Source organism: Sander vitreus, chromosome 11 (assembly GCF_031162955.1).
Source record: "Sander vitreus isolate 19-12246 chromosome 11, sanVit1, whole genome shotgun sequence".
Lineage (NCBI taxonomy): Eukaryota > Metazoa > Chordata > Actinopteri > Perciformes > Percidae > Sander > Sander vitreus.
In genome coordinates, this window is record NC_135865.1 from 23,734,266 (window position 1) to 23,754,077 (window position 19,812).

The window sequence follows — 19,812 nt, forward strand, 5'->3', positions numbered from 1 at the left end:
ATATTTGAAGCACTCTACTCCATGATGGAGTTCTCAAGAGACTTATTTAAAAAGAATGATCAAATCTGGTGCAGCAGAGGCTGTGATACATTTCCCATAATGCATTTTATAGGGTAAGACCCACACTGCCTACTAAATGACCATGTCATTCAAAGTCTAAGCCTCAACTTTGCAATGCAGGCTCTCTGTTAGGTGTGTAGTCTCCAAGCCAAAACTATGTGGACACCCCGTTATTACACCCATATGAGATTGTTGAACGAATGCTTCCACCACGGACATTCGTATGCTGCTATAACAGGGTTTTCACCAGATTTAAGTTCACATACCTCCTCCAGAGCAGCAGAACACAACTGTTTTCATAGTACTCCCCATGACTACTAAAACAATCTTGGAAAACAGTTGAGTTTTCCTTTTAATAATGGCTCTTCTAACCTAATTTAAACAGATGAAATATATCAGATCAATGTGCATTGCCAGTTTTCTGTTAGTTGCATTTTGGTCCAGAGTAGAAAGATAGGTCATCAGCTAGGACATATTGGAATGAAATTGGATTTGGATATTCATGTTCCTTAGAGGGTGTTTCTTAGTGATTTTGCTAGGCATATTCACACTCCTCACAATATAAAATCTTTGGATTCTCATGACCCCATTAGCTTCTTTTTAGCACCACAATGAGATCAAACTTAGTGTTATTGCCAGTATGTTGCTTGGTCTGTCCAACACTTTTAATGGTTAGGTGTAATGAACATTGCAGTCTTCAATGACAACTACTGAGGCTTCAGACTTTTAGTTAATATTAAAATATACTTATTAAATTGATTCTTACTCAAGACAGGTGGTCCTTAAAAATCACATTTCATGAATTTCCTGTAAAAAAAGTCAAAATCCTGCAGTTGAGGAAAATGTTCTGCAGTAGCTATGGGTATATTTTTAAATATGTCATACTTATCAAGAATTGCTAAGCTCAAAGTTGAAATATATAATGATGACATCCTGAGAAAGAGACAATTGGTGCTGATGCATTTGAATGCTGATGTGTTTGCACCTCTGTTTAGACAGTGTCACTATCTTCGTCACACCTGACACCCTCTGCACTAAACACTTGCTGAGACCTGTGGCTATTCATCAACTTGTCAGCAGCAGCAGACATCCATCATCCACTTTCACTCTGCGTGTCTGTCTTTATCTCACACACACACACACACACACACACACACACACACACACACACATTGAGGGTACTGAGGAGGCCCCTTTAGGCTGACACATTGCCTGGGCTTTTGGGGAGATTACATGGGTATGTGTGAAGGATGAAGCCACTAACCATCTCTGTATTGTTTTCATTTCCTCTAGCTACAGTTTTATTCCATATTCTAACAGGAAATGTGTGAAAATAGGAAAAAATGCTGATGCCAGAGGATGGCCTATTTCAGGTCTGAGAGGCGCACTAAAGCTTGGCAGGCTCTGGGTACGCATTATTCATTTTTCATGTTATTTTAATTTTAACATAAAAGAAAATTAGATGCTTGGGAGAAGGCCTAATTTTTGCCAGCTTTCAGTGGGAAAGTAGCAACTGGAGCAAGTAGAGAGGAGAGAATAAAATGTAACCAAAATAAAATGAAAATTTAAATGATGAAACATAGTATCTATCATAACGTTAACAAGCTCATGAATATTATATTACAGTTTTTCATGATTGCTTTGACCTGCTTAAAGAAACTGGGATCCACTCGGTTTTCATCATCACTGTCTCAGCAGAGCAGAAGACACCTCTTGCAAATGTGTTAACCCTTTCTCATTGGATTGACACATTTCCCCCACCCTTTTGCAGAACAGTTAACACGGATGTCATTCAGGCAGTCCAAACTTCATTGTTTTAGCTATGGTAACCAAACAGAAACCATCTATTCCTAACTATTAGAAACTACATAAGTATGAAATCAATGAAGCACCTGTTTGACACTCCTTCACACAAATTTTCAATTGGCAATCAGTCTGCAGGCCTTAAAGGTGCAGCGTCTGTGTTTTTCTTTGCCGACATGGATGGAAGAGGTCTAAAGACCGTTTCACATTGTACGCGGCATGCGCTGCGCTCGCCGCTAGGTTGTCCCAAGGGGGTGAGCTTCACTTCAGAGCTCGAACCTCCTATGGCGCCATTTTGATGCTACAAAGCGATCACCCGGCGTTAGCATTCCATTGACTGGCATTCATTTTGACGTCACTTTGACAGCGAATAACTTTACATCTGAAGCGTTTAAAGACTTTATTTGTCCGTTGTTTATTTCTAAAGAAACACGACAATGTATAAAAGGCTCCATTACCTTGTACCTCATATTATGGCTTCGTAGCAGACGTTTTTGTAAAAATAGGCTAACGATTGTGTCATAACCACGCGACTTACTGTCGCATAGTAGAGGAATTACCGTATAGTACAGGAGAAGCTCGCAGGCAGTTTCGTCTCACATTAGCTGTTTAAGTTTAATTACTAATGTTAACTAACATTTTAGTTAGCAGTAATTAGCCTGTGTCCATGTTATCTCCTTCCATATACCTACGCTCTCCGTCTCTGAAAGATTGGGAATGATTGAGATTTCTCTTGGCACAGCTACCAGAAGACTTCCAACTTTCAGACAGGTTGCTCACGTCACATTTACGTCGTCTCTCTCAGTTGGAGGCTGCACAGTAACGCTCAGCCATCACCGGAAAAGTGCTTCTAATGGCCTTCACTGGTCTCCGTCCAGAGCAACGGGATCTGTTGGTCCATTCTTATATACTGTCTATGGGTTGTCCTATTCCCAACTATATTTGTTGTGCTTGCCGCCGGGCTCAGCGCAAATTTATGTCACACATGCGCCAATATTTGAATGCACGTCACGTCTGCGTCCGGTGTTTACATCAGACGTGCAGTACATGCGACATTGTGGATACACAGTAGTGATTTGGTGGAGACGATGTTTCTGTCTTTGAAACAAAAGAAAGCCTCGGCACTTGCCCTGGTTGTGAGGAGAAGACGGAGGAAGGCAGCAGGAAGAAGGTTGTGGGTGCACGAGACCCTCAGGTCCAGAGAGCAGTTGGGGGAAGGAGCTCCGCATTCACTGTGACCGGTTCCAGGGGTACTTTCAGCTCAACAGGGAGCAATTTGACAGTCTGCTGATGAGAGTCGGGCCTACGATTTCCCGGATGCGAACAACATTCCGAAAGCCCATTTCTACAACGGAGCGTCTGGCTATTTGTCTCTCCCTGACGTGTGGCTCCAGACAAGACAGTATGGAAAAGCACTTCCGAGTCTGCCCCTGCACCACTTTTTTGTCTCCTCTCCTTTATGTATCTGTCCCTTAGGTTCTTCCACCTTCTCTTACACTCCTCTAAATAGATGAAGACGTGTGGATTATTTTCATTTCTAAATAAAATGTTGCATTTCAACACTATTTGTCATTGCATGTTTATATACTTAAGTAAGAGGTCTGCAGTCATTGCAGTTGGGTATAATAAAGCTAAGATATGAGCCTACATTCATACATGCATCATTCATTCTCTGGAAAACACTTTGTTTAATGCATATGTGCAATTAATTCCTCCAAAACTGGAGCTTACACATTTGGAAATGGCTAGTTATTCTGTGTAAAGGCCATATACCTACCTATATACCTATATGTGAACTTCAATGAAAATGAACATGACTTGTGTCAATCAGTCCAAACATATTTTACATCATATAAACATACAAATACAATATTATTATTGTGTAATAACAACCGAGTGTAAATTATAATTTCCCCATTGGGGATCAATAAGAGTATAAATTATTTTTTTTTATTTTTTTATAAAAAATACAAATATATCCTACAAATACCTGTATGGAGCTGTATAATCAACTTGGTATTTGGTTTTCGCAGCTCACAACAGTAGGCTACAGTTCTTCTCAGTTGCTTTGGCGCATTTCTCAGATCAGAGATGACAATAATGTGTAACTTTGTCACATAGGGAATAGTGCTCCCTTTCATGTGCATTGTTCATTAGACCATACTTCCAGAGTGAACTGTTAAATATGGACAACTACATACATACAAAGCAGTTTCACTATCTTGGTATAAACAATGGCGTAAGGACTTGTCAGTTTGATTCATAAATACTCGCTTTGGACACAAACAAAAGATTTCCAGCAAGATACACGATTTTTCAGGTCAGTCACTATGCGGTGCAGTTTACACCAATTGTTTTAAGAAATGCACTCACTGTTGTGCAAATGCAATTATGATTTGACAAATGCACCAAAGTAACTGAGAAAAAATCTAACATAGGATTATATTTCAGTGGAGACATATATATATATATGTTGATTTCACATAGCTAAAACAAACCTGAATGATTTAATTAAGAGGCTACAATAATCTACACAGCTGGCATGCCTATTATGGTGAAATATGCTTCCACAGCATAGTTTTGCGTCCGAGGTCTCTGTACGACCTCGGACTTGTGTCGTCGCCTATACAGCTCTGAGCAGGGCCGGCGATTGCTATAGGCGAACTAGGCGATTGCCTAGGGCGTCAAATGTGTTGGGGGCGCCGTGTCGCCCTTAGGTCTAATTCTCATTAATAATAGAATTAGAATGACATGCGAAATAAAACATGTTTATTAAACATGATCATCCTAGGGCGCCCCCTCAGCCACACGGAGCTCTGAAGCAGACCTGTGCGTCGCTTAGCGTCCACTCTCGCTGTAAAAATAGAGACGAGCTTCAGGTTTATAAAGGACGCGCTCTGCTGTGGGCATGCTGCGGTAGATGTGTCCCGTTTGTGCTCTGTGTATTTCTGCAGTAGGTCTAAGTTTAGGTTTTCCACCTCCGATGTAGAGCAGCGTTCAGCCACTTCCCTAAACTTTATCTCATTCAGAGACCAGAGACCCAAACGGGGCTCTGAGTCTGTCAGACGGTCTGAGATCTACCGTCTCAGCAGAGCAATCACGTAATGCACAGCAGACTGTGGTGCAGGTGGATTATTTTCTGAAATATTGTGATTTCATTCTTGTAATAGCCTATTATCACTTTATTTTTCTCAAAATATCACGACTCCTCCAAATCTCAGAGAGCACAGATGAGATATATTTTGAATGTGCACAAAGTTTTGAACATGAGTAGAAATATTGCTCAAACACATCTGAAATATTACAGTCCAGGGGTTTATTAATTCTTTAAAATGGATTCATGTAGCCTGTACATGTGTGCTGACTCAGATATAATTAGAAAAGTTGATCCAAAGGAGAATAAATAGATGAAAGCAATACAGATTTCCTGAGAGCCTTACTGCAATATATTCCATTATGTTTTATATTTGGATTGTAATCTATGTTTCCCTTTACATAAAGATATTTACAGCATAAATTGATTCAGAAAAATGTAGAAATAGGTGCATAAAAATTCACCTGAATGCAGGAAATGAGGACCCCCAGACCCCCCCCCCCCCCATCATAAGTCACCATGCAAACAAAACACTGGCCTTTGGGTTGCCAGACCAGTTATGATTAGACCAAATGTTGATGCCATCTAACTTACATGCAAGTAAAATGTATATACATTGGTACTCTATCGCTGACACAGCACTGTGGAGATCTGGCACTGCGAGACTGGGGGGCGCAAAACTCAATCTCGTCTAGGGCAACCAAAGGGCTAGAGCCGAGAGAGAGAGAGAGAGAGAGAGAGAGAGAGAGAGAGAGAGAGAGAGAGACTGTAAATATTAAGTCTATGTTTGAGATATGTTTTCTGTCGTTTGGTGGGTGTGTCTCGGCTCAGGTCACAGGAGATACTCAATCAGCAGAGACATCTGTAAACTCGTTGTAAAAACATTTAAAACTGCATCAGCGTTTAATGTTGACGTTTGTTTAAGCCATATTACATGAGAGGGTTTCATTTCGAGGTCCGAAAGGCGCATTACTGAAGTATATATGGGGTGCCGAATGTAAAAGTTCGGTTACAATTTTTTAGCTGATACATTTTCGGCACCATATAATATAGGCCTCCTCAAGTGTAATATTGTGATTATACAACAACGGTTATCAACAAAATAAGTGATCAATCTGTATTCATATTGTGGAGCAATTCGCTCTTGAAATACAAAAAACAGACAGGATTTCTAGTCCCTCCCTGTTTAGTAAACCAGCCAATTTACCGTGGGATTTATCAATCTGAATAAATCCCGCTCGCACATATAAACACAAAACTGCGTTACTAACTCCAACGTGTTGTAAGGCATCTGCTGAAAAAGTTTTTGTATTCATTAGCATGATTGCCGTACTGTTTAGTTCACAAACATCCAAAACACCAAAGTACAAACACATAGCGGACCAGACGCAAGCTTTTATTTTGAAAAGCCGAAGCTTGGGGACGGCACCAACCGGGAGGGCATGAGACGGGAGCATAGACTGTACATTACTAATACATTATGTTATTATTAATAATAATAATAATAATAATAATATGAATTTAATATACAGTCTATGGAGTTCTCCAGGCTGCAGCCATACCCGACTCTAATAAAAAGGCAGATCGCTCTCACCCCATGGGGTCGAAAATCCAGCTGTTCCACTAGCTGCCCCCTCTAGAGGTCTGGAGAACTTCTGTTGTGTAATCTGGATGCTGCGTTTTTTTGTTGCATTTGTTTTCTGGGTTTATGTGCTTTTCTTTTTGCATCGTTTCATATTTGCAGCGCGTTTATCTAATTGTGTTGTGTGTATTTGCAGAGCGTTTGCTGAATGCTGCGCATGTGTTGTCAAATTAATGAAGTTGTTTTCTTAATTTGCTTGTGTTTTGTCTATTTGTGTGTATTTTCTTAAGTTGCAGGGCGTTTGCCCCTGTCGGCCACCGTATTTGTGTAATATGTACAGCATTTCAGTTTTCAGCCACAGTTTCAAAATAAGGATCAATGGAATCAATAAAATTTGAATCAAAGCATTTCTGATTCTGGATCCAATTCTTTGCAAGAAGGCAAATTTGCCAACAAATGTCACTGGCATGAAAGCTACGTACAGTAATAGGCTACAATGACAAGCAATGGTGCACTGATTCGCACTGAGTGCTGTATTTAGTATTTTGTTGTCCCCTGTGTAATGGTTGATTGGAAGAGCTCATACACTTGTTTGCAAGTTGTGTTGTTTGAAGGCACAATTTGCTTTTGTTGCATATTTTAATTGTTTTGGCACGGTTAGAGCCTTTTGCAAACAAAATGTGTCATTTAGACCATGAGTGCCACTGTTTCGGCCTGTGTGTTAACTTCTTTGAAAAATGTGGAGTTTGAGTTGACTGCTGTGTCAAAGCAATCAAGAAAAACTGTAACGGCTCAGTTGAAGAGATATATACTGCAGTAGCACACAATTTACTGTCTACAACCCATGTTGGACTGCAGTGGTGGAAGAAGTATTCAAATCCTTTACTTAAGTAAAAGTACTAATACCACACTGTAAAAAATACTCTGTTACAATTAAAGTCCTGCATTGACAATGTTACTGTTATTGGGTTGTTTAATTTATGATAAAACATTGTATTTTATAAACCATGTGTTTGTGTGCAAACATCTTAATTTGTAAAGTAACTAGTAGCCTAACTAAAGCTGCCAGATTAATGTAGTGGAGTAAAAAGTACAATATTTCCCTCTGAAATGTAGTAGAAGTAGAAAGTGGAATGAAAAGAAAAGACTCAAGTAAAGTACAAGTACCTCAAATTTGTAGTACAGTACTTGAGTATATGTACTTAGTTACATTCCACCACTGTTGGACTGTAAATAGTACTTATTTAGTAGTATTTTGTTATAATGCATGATCTCTTTTACCAACTATCACTGTTACTCTTGTTTCTTCATATTTTGTTTTATGTTCTGGTCACTCATCTCCCCAGATAAAAATGTGACTAAAACTCAAGCTTTTTAAATTGACTTTGAGTTAAGAATCAGATGTGTATTGTTAAAGTAATAAGAAATATATGATATAATAAGCAAAAATCAATATCGGACATAAAATAAGAGATTTTAAGAGATTTTAGGGAAAGAATTATAAAAGTTTTTTAGTTTAACACAAACATTTATATTTGGTAGATGCTGGAAAATCATGGCATTGTGAATGTACCAAATAAGAACAATGATGTGATCAAACAATGAATTTAGGTGTGTATGTGGGTATACAAATAAATGAGAAACTGACACTTTTATGCAGAGGAAGCAGTATAGGGATAGTAGGCTATCTATTTTAGAATTTAATATGAATTCATTCAGTTCAACTGGGAATCAAAAATATGTCCAAATAGTTCTTTTTCCTGATGATCACTACAGAGCATCTTTGTTTTTTTCTGTGATGCTGAGGAGAGGTTTTGTTTACCCAAAATGCACAGCGAAAAAGCCACGTAAACGTAAAGAATCATCAACGCTGTCTGTTGCTAGCCGCCCCCTGCTCACTGCACAGTTTCATAGCTGCATACTGCTTATCACAGATGTCCACATGATGCTACACTCGTTTGGGTAGGTATTAATAATACTTAATACTCAACTGACTATCCTCAGTTTGCCAGACGTGTGTGTTTTGTTTAGGCTTGCTAGCTAATAGCTACTGTTAGAGTAGAAGCCAGCTGTTAGCTTCCTAGCCTGCTTACGTTAGCTGGAAGAAAATGTAGGTGAATAAGCTACTAACGGTGGCTAGCTGGCTAACCTGGCCGGTCTGGTGTAGCTTATACTGTGAAATGGCAGCTTACATTTCAGAAATACTGTAGAAAACACGAACCTTGTAGCTAACTAATGCGCCAAGCGTTCGGCTGAGTTGTAGCTAGCTATGTCAACAGATGTAAATAAAGTTACTCCTTAGCTACGGACCCGCTGCTCATAACGTTAGCTAGTTAGCATAAACGTCTTTTCAATTAAATTAAATGCAGTCGAATACATTTTTTTATTGAGAGTTTCAATAACAATGTTTCCAAAGCAACAACATACAATGTGTCCAAATATTTGGAGAGTGCACAATAAACAGTAATATGAACATTAACACAAAATTAAGATTGGTGTGTGTGTGTGTGTGTGTGTGTGTGTGTGTGTGTGTCATTCACTGTCCCTCAGGTTGTGGCATATTGATGATACATATTGGAAGCAGCATATACCCTGTCTCTTCTCCCATGAGTATTTTAATTTGGAGAGGTCATTCAGCTCTTTGAAATCTGAGAGCACAGAGTTGAACTTGTTAAAATAAATGTTTCTTGTACTGTAAAACAATGATTGAGTTTGTTAACAAGCAACTTTAAAAAGCCCCTATTATACTCCTTTTCAGCATATAATTATAGGTTTGGGTTCTACTAGAATAGGTTTACATGCTTTGATGTTCAAAGAACATGGTTCTCATACTGCCCATTGCTCCAGTGTGTCCACCTGAAACACTCTGGGCCCTATCTTGCACCCGGCGCAGCGCAAAGCCCAACGCAAGTGTCTTTGCTAGTTTAAGACAGACGTAGTTGTCAATTTCCCGTCCAGCGCACACGTCGTTTAAATAGCAAACGCACCTGAGCCCATGGGCGTGCTGGTCTTACGAGGAGGTGTGTTCAGGTGCATTCTTGGCATATTGCTATCTTCAGGCAGCGGAAAGTGATCACGCCATTGACCAACAAAACCCTGGTCTAAAGTCAGTAGCGCAGTATTTCATTGTTATTTTAACAGCGCATTAGTAAAATGCGCCTAGGCTGTGCACAGCGTGCCACACTATGGTTGTTATACACACAGGGATGCGCAGCAGCACACAAACATGCAAAAGATTAAAAATAAAATATCACAATGTGAAATAGTATTATATGATCTGCTCGCGCGCTTTCAGTTCTCGCACAAGCAGATCAGTTGCTTCTCCTGAAAATCTCTCCTTCCTGTTTAGCAAATCCGCCATCAGAATAGCAATGTGCCAAGGTACAAATGCGCCTGGCTTTTAAAGGGAATGGGAGATGACACTCTGGTTTATTGCATGTTGCACCCAAAACACAACTATGATTAATTAAGACACTAAGTACAACCCTTCTGAACCATAGACCCTTTTTTCCGCTGTTAAACTAGCAAAAGTGGATTCTGGCGCAGGTGCATGAAGCGTCATTAGAATAGGGCCCTCTTTCTGAGTTCTTGGCCAGTTTGCTCTGATTGGTCAGCTGGCCCACAATGTTGTGATTGGTCAACCAAATTCAAACAAGCCACTGGGCGGCTGTGCTTGCTCAGGCAGCACCAATGGGTAGCACAAATGGAAAAACTGGGCTGGCTTTCTCAATCAATGACATTAATTGAGGAATTTCAAATAGGAATGTATGCAAGAAGTTTTCAGGCAGTTGAGAAAATGCCTGCTGTGGGAGAGAGAGCTTCATTTGCAGTGAAACTTGTTTTTTTTTGTACTTTAAACATCTATAACATACACAAAAAAACTATAACATACTAAAAGGCAGGAAAAATCCAAAAAGCATAATAGGGGTTCTTTTAAGAGAAAAAATAAAGTAATAATCACTAAAGTGAGTCAGTGAGTAAGAGTCACTAAAGGAGATTAGAGAAGAGACATTGTATTTCAGGCTTTGGAAAGCAACAACTGAGTTTTGCTTGACCCATTTAGGATGGTTTGTAGGGGGCGAAAAAAGGATGGGACTTTTTTTCATTTGAACAAAATTAAGAGCCTTGTTTTGAACAACAACATTCGATATTGAATATGTTATTGCTACACTCAACAAGCTTTCTTCCGTTTGTATGTCTGTTTGCAGGGCTTCAGAAAGATTGGCAGAGCTGTAAGATGTCGATGGTGTTGTTCGCCTCTGTGGTTCGGGTCCGGGATGGCCTGCCCCTCTCTGCATCCACTGATTATGAGCAGGACAGAGAGCTTCAGGAAACCAAGAGGCACCTCAAGGGTCTCTCCAAGAAACTCAGCCAGTTCCCTGACCGCTGCACACTTAAGACTGGACCATACAATGTCAAGTAGGTCATATGGGATATATATATTGGTGATTTTGAAGAAACCCTTTACATGCAACTCACACATAAATTAAACAGCCATTATTAAAAAATAAAGGATATCCAGTTATGAGAACTGTGGATAATGATTTATATTTGCTAAATAAAAGTAGCATTTGTATGGCTTTGCATTCATTCATTTAACATATTCATATATATTCAAAATACAGTTTAGAGATTTAACTTTAGAGATTTGACACCTAGGGGTGATTAAACAATCTCCTGCTGACAGTTTTTCTGCTCTCTTGACCCTCTTAACACAACTTTGATAGAAAATAGCTTTTTAATATGAGTGATGACAGCTAGGCCCTCATGTGAGGTGTCAAACTAAAAGCCCCGCTGGTGCTCAGGGAGATGCTTTGAAAATCTCAAGTACTTGTTTGTAAAGAGCTAATTAGTCTTATTAAGACAGAGAACATGAATCCAAAAGAAACTCTAAACCATTAATGAGCTTTCTGAACATTTTAACAATCAGAGTATCCTTTGATAAGAGTCTCTTTTCTCAATGAGAGCCAGAAGCATTCCAAGAAAGAAGGTCAAAAGACAGTAAAGGTCAGAATGAGGCACGCGGTGTATAAAGTCCCGGGTCCCGGGATGATATTCTGGGCCCTTTCCAAGCTGTTGTTATGTCTATGTCATGAAAGCAGGAGGAGATTCTATGTATTATTCTGCAAGAACAGGGGCGGTTCTACATTAAATTACACCCAGGACGAGACCCCCTTCGAGCTTAAAATAAATATACACTATATACATAAATGTGCCAACAATATATACAATAATAACAAATTTAACAAGATTAATAAATTAATAAAATGGTATACTCCTCATGAATCATAAAACAAGCTATATATATATATATATATATATATATATATATATATATATATATATATATTATCATTTCAAGAGATCCTGTGCTTTAATTTGAAGAGGTCTATCATGAGTTTTTGTCTGCCTAAGCAGATAGAAAAGCTACAATTCTCATTAAGAAAGTTTGCATGATGTGCAACGTTTATATAGGCTACTAATCAATCATACAGTAAAGAATGCTTACGTCTTTTATTGTTGTAGTGTTTTGTCCACCACTCAGTTTTTGGCTCAGTTTTATCAAGGGGCAAAGTGTTTTAAGGGGAGTTGCTGCAGGGTTTTACTCGCACTCCGTCTCTGTCTCTCTCCTCCTGTGTCTCCTCCTCACTGTGGATGTCACTACCGCCGACACTGACACCACCACCACTATCATCAGCCTTGGGAGCTGATGAAGATCCTGCTGTTGCCGAAAACATTTCTTTTCACTTTTTTCTTTTATTTAAGCCGCTTGAGTAACTTTGTTTCATTTTCGCGTTTAGATCATTGACATAAAAGAGAGGTTTAGACTCGTCTTGCTCCGTCTCTGTGTACTTCCGAGTTCTCCTGTCACTGTGTGTTTTATCTTTCGCGCCGGGCCCCGCACCGTTTCCCCGCACCGTTTCCCCGCACCAATTTCATTGTGAAAGTAGGGGGTGCAAGCAGGGCGCCTGCAGCTGCAAGGAGGGCGCCAATTTGCCAATTCCCACACAGTGCAATGGTAGATAACAGAACCGCTTTGCGACGCAGAGGTGAACTGTCCCCCTCGCGCCCCTCCTTTTTCCCCCTTCTCACACACAGCTTCTGTGCACAGCACTTCCAGCAAGCAGGGGCGCCTGCAGCTGCAGGGGGCACCAATCTGCCAATTCCCCACACAGTGAAATGATAGATAATAGAAAACTGCTTCGCGGAGCAGAGGATGTTTTTTTTTTTTCTTATTATTATTTTTTTTTTTAAGTGCTTGTGGCGCTCGTGACTCATGATAAAATGCCGCCCCGGGCGGCTGCCTGGGTCGCCCGTGCCAAAAACCGCCCCTGTGCAAGAAAATGACTCATGACATTGTAACATTAGCTGACACAACTTCTCTTGTTTTATTATTTGAAGCCTTAAATCTTCCCTGTTTAATAGAGCTTTAGTATATAGTGTTTCTGATAGGATTTAGGGGCTTACGTTTTCAGTATTTTTAACAAAGACTACTTAACATTCTTTGATATTCATGCTGTAACTCATATTAATGCATCCTCATTTATACCAGTTATACCTTTTGGACTTAATCAAACTTTCTTTTATCTTTTACTCAACAGTGATGTTTATGATTAGCTACTACTGCCGTATGTCGCCAGTAGGTGGCAGAGATCTTCTGATCAGGGCTTAGTGGTTGTTCCTTCCACCTGGCCATAAAACTAAAGGAGACCTTGCCTTTTGAATTTGTGGCTCCTAAATTTTGAAATTCATCCCCTTTGAATCTTCTATTTCTTCTGTCTTATATTGTGAAACACTGTGTGATGTCTGCTCTTGAAAGATGCTATATAAATTAACTTTAGAATCAGAAAATGATTTATTGCCAAGCAAGTAACCCTTACAAGGAAGTTAGTGCATACATAAACATTTAACATGTACTTACTTACTGTAGGTGAAATATTCAGTACACATCAGTAGATTCTGTGCTTTCACCGCTGTGAAACTAGAGGCCACACCATTATTACTTCCCTCTGATATTTGTGTTAGTCATTTGCTTGATTTCTGAGGCTCTGCAGCTACACAGTGACATGCTGGTATTTCAGAAATGCCCTCATTCTTCAGATATATTCTATACTTATGTTGTTTCTTTGCCTAGCCACATGATAATCATCACATCTGCCTGTACTGTTTGTTGACGTTTTTGTTTCACATCAATTTAGGTGTTGCTGTGATAACCGACGTTCCTTTCAATTGTGCTCTGAGCTTTTCAGATGATATAGAAGTCTTTGTATCTGGAGAATTTAATTTGTGCTCAGCGTATCAATTAACACTAAAGGGCCAAACGATAGTGTCTGCCGAGGTGCACATGAATGTAAATGTGGGATTGTGTTTACTTAGCTGTGAATGTGTGGGTTTTAGGCACAAATATGCGTACATAGTGTTTGTACTGTATTAAGACCAGCAACCAGCAGAATGAAATGCCATTGTTTGTTTGTGTGTTGTTGTTTGTATTTTTTTATAGTCTGCGCTGTATTTAGCTTGGTGTCCTAATTACAGTTTCCCAGGGTTTCTGTCAAGAGTGCCATGCATGAAAAGCAATAAGTGTGTGTGTGTGTGTGTGTGTGTGTTTTAGTTTTACGAGTGCACTGGGTGTTGGATACCTGATGGTGTGCACCGCAAACTACCCCAATGTGCTGGCCTTCTGCTTCTTGGACGAGCTACAGAAGGAGTTTATTGTCACCTATGACACGAAAAGAACCAGCAGCGCCGTGCGGCCGTACTCCTTTATTGAATTTGGTGAGCTCCATGGAATTTCACAGCATGTTTCAGCTTCATTAATAATATGGGGGCAAGATCTATGGCAAAATAAGAAGACACACTAATATCTCTACAAAATTAGGCTCATGTTGAAGCATGTTTTAAGATGTGTATGATATATTTTTTTAAATATTCTCTCTTGCTGTATGTATATATATTTTTTGTAAACTGAATGGGACAAGGTACCTTCTCCCGGGCTCAACAAAACATATTTTGAGAAATGTAGGAAACTGTATTTTTGGCATTTAAAATGGCATTTAATAACTATATAAAATTATTTCCTGCAAACATCCTAACACAGCAGATTTGTTTTATTTCCTGTGATATTAACCACCTTGTTGTTGTGCTGACTTCCATCCATCAGACACTTTCATCCAGAAGACCAAACAGCGCTACAACAGCCCGCGTTCCCTGTCCACCAAGATCAACCTGGCTGACATGCAGACAGAGATCAAGCTGCGACCGCCCTACCAGCTCTCTTCTGAGGAACTGCAGGCTATTAATGGATTCTCAGTTCACACGCCCTCTAAATACAAAGGCATAGGTAGGACATGAGCTGCTGCCACACACATATACATGCCCCATACATACATCATCCATGTATACAATAAGTTTGCTTTTATAATGCTAATTACTTAATTTCCCTTCTGGGGATCAATAAAGTGTTATCGTATAATGTTATTCTCATTACGTGGCGCTATTCAGACCGGTAGCACTGGCCTTTGTAACACAATGACTGACAGGTCACTGGTGATTTCCTTAGAATACTGTAGCCTTACCTATCATTGTTTATATCGCTTTTTAAACTGTTGGGCTTTAGACCAGTTCACATCAAACCACATGCTTCTTGTAATGTTTAAAGGTGTAGTACAGTCATTCTTTCCCATCTGTGCATTTTTAGTAAAAGAAAAAAAAGTCCATCTTTCCGTAGACGGTTATCTTGCTGAACGATATCAGAGACTCATTATTTTCACTTAAAACAAAAATATTATATTTTTGAAAACCAGAAAGAAACCTTGTTATAAATCAATTAGACCAATAATACAAAAAGAAGAAGAAAAAAAACTTTTTAGCACTTTGCAGCATTTATTTTAATAATTACTTTTTAGGAATGATTAAGGGTTCATTTTGGGTTTTCTAATTTTTTCTTCACTTTCAATTATGTGAAGCATTTCCCAAACTACCCTCGCTGTTAGAGGGGCAAAATAAACAATTATTTTAAACTGCAGTGATCTGTGTATTCTTGCAACAGGAAACTTTTGGAAGCAACATAAAATCTGTGTAAATATCAACCAATTTGCTGCTTTTATAAACTGTATTTTCCAGTAAAAAAAATCTGTACCAATGTACTAATGCATGGTGGTCATCACTTAGTCAAACAGCTCCACTGCTGCTCTGTAGCTCAGCCTTCGTACCCCTCAGCTCCTCCAGACAACCACCGTCTTCCACGCACCGTCACACCTCAGCTGCCCCAAGCTAAGCAATGCCACCTTGGGTCACTTAGAGCTGTTGTCTTTCCCCCTCACATCCTCTTCAGGGCAGCTCTCCATGCTTTGTTCACTTTCTGTTGGTTGCCCTTGCCAGTTTTTTTGAGAACATAAATCATTTTGTCCTGAGGGATGAAGTATGCTAATCGCATAATAGTGACTCATCACTCTTTTTACTGTGCCAGAATATTTTGGAAGTCAGAAGATTTAAAAGCAATATATGCTTGGCTTTTTATTGCTATTCAAGGATTTATTATTTTATCCTGCATATAAGTCTTTATCAATAATTACATTTCAGAAAATGTATGTTTTGTCCTTTTGGAAAGTAGATTTCTTTTTAATGTATTTGTAGTTAATTTGTCAAGGCAGATTTTTCTGAGCCTGTAATATTGTCCTTTCTCTCTTCCAGCTCCCACACAGATGTTGGAGCCAGTGACTCTCCCAGGCATCGTGTCCTGTGTGCTCAGTATCCTCTGTGGAGGCCTAAACCTGCTGCGAGGAGTCCATGCTATAGAGAGTATACTACAGGTCAGGACATAACTGAGATCACATTCAAACAGATTCAGTTTCTCTTGAAGGGAATGTCTGGTTTCCTATGACCTAGGTTTTGATTTTCATAGTTTTGGCTGTCCATCATATTGGTAACAAACTAAAGTTAATCTTCTGAGATCTATGAACGTGACAACATTGCTAAACCAAAGTCACAAGTGGCAAGAAACACAAGCAGTCAGATGATCATACATGTTTTAAACAAACTTCCAGGTTAGTCAAACTTCAGAAAATTTGAAAATAAAGCTATCTGTAAAATGACTACCGAACTGTCTGTTGTAAACCCCCATCACAGTTTACAGAGCGACTTTCTGGCTCAACTACTGTCCTGTATAATTTACAGTTTTCTTGTGCAATGACTTGATGATGATTAACTCCAACTTTATTTTGTCCCTGGAGGGCAATTGGTTATGCAGCAAGGTATACAATACATAAAAAAACAACATAGTCATACAATACAGAAAGATATATGGGGGGTGACCTGAATACCAGTGGGCTAGAAGACCAACCAATAGTCACTGGTGACCGACTTTGACATTTCCAAGTGTAGCAGCAGAAAAAGCTACAAATACCCAATGAGGGAGTATTACTGACATTACGTGTACTTTTGTTTCAACTCCAATTGAAGTGGTTTAGATCATCTGTCTAATTGTCAGACTACTTGTGTTTTCTGCCACATCTAACTTTATTGTCACAACATTATCATACAATGCAATAGTTATAACTGATAGAAATAATGGCAAAAACAACCTAAATAAGAATTACCATTAACCTGAATTTTCAGCATACCATATGCTGTCCATTCTGTTCCTTGATGACCCCACAAATTCCATTAAACTAAATGAGACTGAATGGAAAAAGAAGGGGAAAAAAAAAAATATATATATATTTTTTCCCCTTCTTTTTTTTGGTCTTCTCTATTATATATATATATATATATATATAATCTCGTCGTACTGCTTTTATGATGCCTAGTCTAGACATGGATGACTAGTACTAAAAAAAAAAATAAAATAAAAAAAAAATCCTTTTCTTCCTGTCTGCAGAATGACGATGAAGACTTTAATTACGTGATTGCCTTTTTCCTTGGCACAGCAGCCTGTCTGTATCAGGTAAGTGATAGTCTGCGGTAAGAGCAGCCCATCACTGGCTGACTAACAGCCCTGCACTTTACAGCTCAGCAGCTTGTCAGCTAGACTAACATTAGCAAACGCTCAATGCCTTTCACCCCACTACCTTCTCTAAAACATTTTCATCAACTCCGTAAGTGCAGCTGCTGGTTTGAAATGGAGCACCACAAATTGGTAGACTGATGGGGGGGAACAAAGTTATCAGATGGGATTTCTTACTTACTGACCAGACATATTGTCCCATGTAGGACATTAATCATGAAAACATTTCACTGGTCAATGTCAGTCACACAAAGTGTCCAGCATTCACATTCTTCTGCTGTTCTCCTTTCAGTGCTACCTGTTTGCCTACTTCTCTGTCTGGAGGAACAGTAAGTCCTTCCTGGCATTTGCACTCATCTGTCTGTCCAACATGTATCTGTATGAACTGAGGAACATGTGGCAGATCCTCTTCCATGTGGCGGTGGGGGCCTTCATGACCCTGCAGATCAGACTGAGGCAGCCGCTGGGCAAAGCGCCAGACTACAATGTCTGACAAAAACCAAAAACACAAAGAGCAAAATGGCCTTCAGTCAGATGGTCCCGCACATGTCCTGGAAATACAGCGGAGACAGCACGGAGGACAAAGTGGAAACAAAAAACAATCCTCCCAGTTCAGGAAGAATACCCATAAAATCTTGCAGCACCACAGTAGTACTCCATCACAGCACCAGTGGACAGCTCTCAGTGTGGACTTGGAGGAAACTGCCTGAATCATTAAAGAATTTTATGGGGTTGACTTGGGAAGATGTCTACTTCCGACCATTGTCTGATAAAGATATTTGCTTTTACTTCATTTCAGTGCAGCCGTAGTTTAGGTCAGAGTCCTGCATGTGTCCAAATTTGCAAACCTCATACTCTCCCTGAGGGGAAATAGATCTTGCAGCCGGGTAAAACAGAACACACAGAGACGTAGGCACACAGACTCAGGTACAGAAAACATGATAAAATACATCAAGTAAAAACAGGAAACCTAGAGTATGCCATCGCTAAAACCATCATCATCATCAGCCCCCAGTAGTTATGGAAAACTATCATCACTTGCACTTTAGTAGCAAGGAACGCATGGTATGAATACGAAACCTTTCGATACCAGATTTCCAGGTGTTTTGATGCGCATCAGATACATTGTATGTTGCTCTTTTGAATTTGACCATACATTTAATGACAGCTTTCGATACTCGAGCTACAGTACACACACATTTCTGGTTGTACCCAAAATTATTGAGGTACCCAGGCCTATTATTTCCTTAAGCTCAGCCAACAACCTATGTAGGATTAGGCTAGGCTTAACAAATGTTTAGCAGTATACAGATGAAATTAAACACAGTGATCTCTATTTTATGTACAAACTGTACATAGAACTCTTATGACTGATAAAATGACTTGGAAATATGAACATAAAAAAACTGCAAGACTGGACATTCATTTCAATTTCTTGTACAGTTTTTGGTTTTTCCCTCTCCCATTTATGTCACCCACATCCAGGTAATCATGCATGTTTCTTGTGTCTGTTACATGCACTTTTTGCACATGTACTCGTGTGCACCTGACCGGTGCAGGACTCTGGTTTAGGTCTTTGTTTAAAACTATGCAATGCTGCCGTGTGTGTGTGTGTGTGTGTGTGTGTGTGTGTGTGTGGCCCTCATTTCAGTTTTAGGGGTATTCTGTATAAGGAGCCAATGATTCTACCTTGTTTTGCAGATATTTGTCATTTTGTAGACAGTTAATTTAGCTATTTATTTACTGACTGATTGTTCAGTCACGTGGTCAGTGACAACTTTTTTTTTTTCTTCATGCAGACCCGCATCTAGTTGTCACAAAGTAACTCCTGCTCCAGAAGACAGTCTGTTAACATTCATAGCCTACTTCCACACCCACACAGCCTGATGGCATATGTCAGTGTCAAGTGAGTTGATTAACAGGCTTGTGTTGGAAGCAGTAAAGATGTGTAGCTCTGACGTCGAAGCCTGAGGCAGCCAGTATCATCTCCGCGTGCTTTTCCTTCCACCGAGCCCACCGGTTCCGACATGGTTGCCGTCTGCGTCACAAAGACAAAAACCCACCCTCTTACCCTTTTGCCTGTGTAATGGATATTATCATAGTGTTCACAGTTACCATAATTACAGTCAGGAGAGGCCACATTCATCGTTATTAGGCAGTGTGAGATTTGTTCAGGCAATTTATTTCCTGGCTTCCTGCACAATTCCAACAATATATATATATATATATATCCAATATAACAACTGGAGAAGGGTAGAGAATTGAGTC

At 39.5% G+C, this 19,812-nt stretch overlaps 1 protein-coding gene across 1 annotated transcript; it reads left to right on the forward strand.

Annotated features, from left to right (window-relative positions):
• The first annotated feature begins 8,381 nt into the window (after nt 1–8,381).
• sec22a (SEC22 homolog A, vesicle trafficking protein) lies at nt 8,382–18,963 on the forward strand. Its single transcript, XM_078262424.1, has 7 exons — nt 8,382–8,501; nt 10,748–10,958; nt 14,152–14,315; nt 14,701–14,880; nt 16,233–16,351; nt 17,419–17,484; nt 17,837–18,963. Exons 2-7 carry the CDS (start codon nt 10,777–10,779, stop codon nt 18,035–18,037), a joined length of 912 nt encoding a protein of 303 aa, XP_078118550.1. The 5' UTR covers nt 8,382–8,501; nt 10,748–10,776; the 3' UTR covers nt 18,038–18,963.
• The last annotated feature ends 849 nt before the right edge of the window (nt 18,964–19,812 follow it).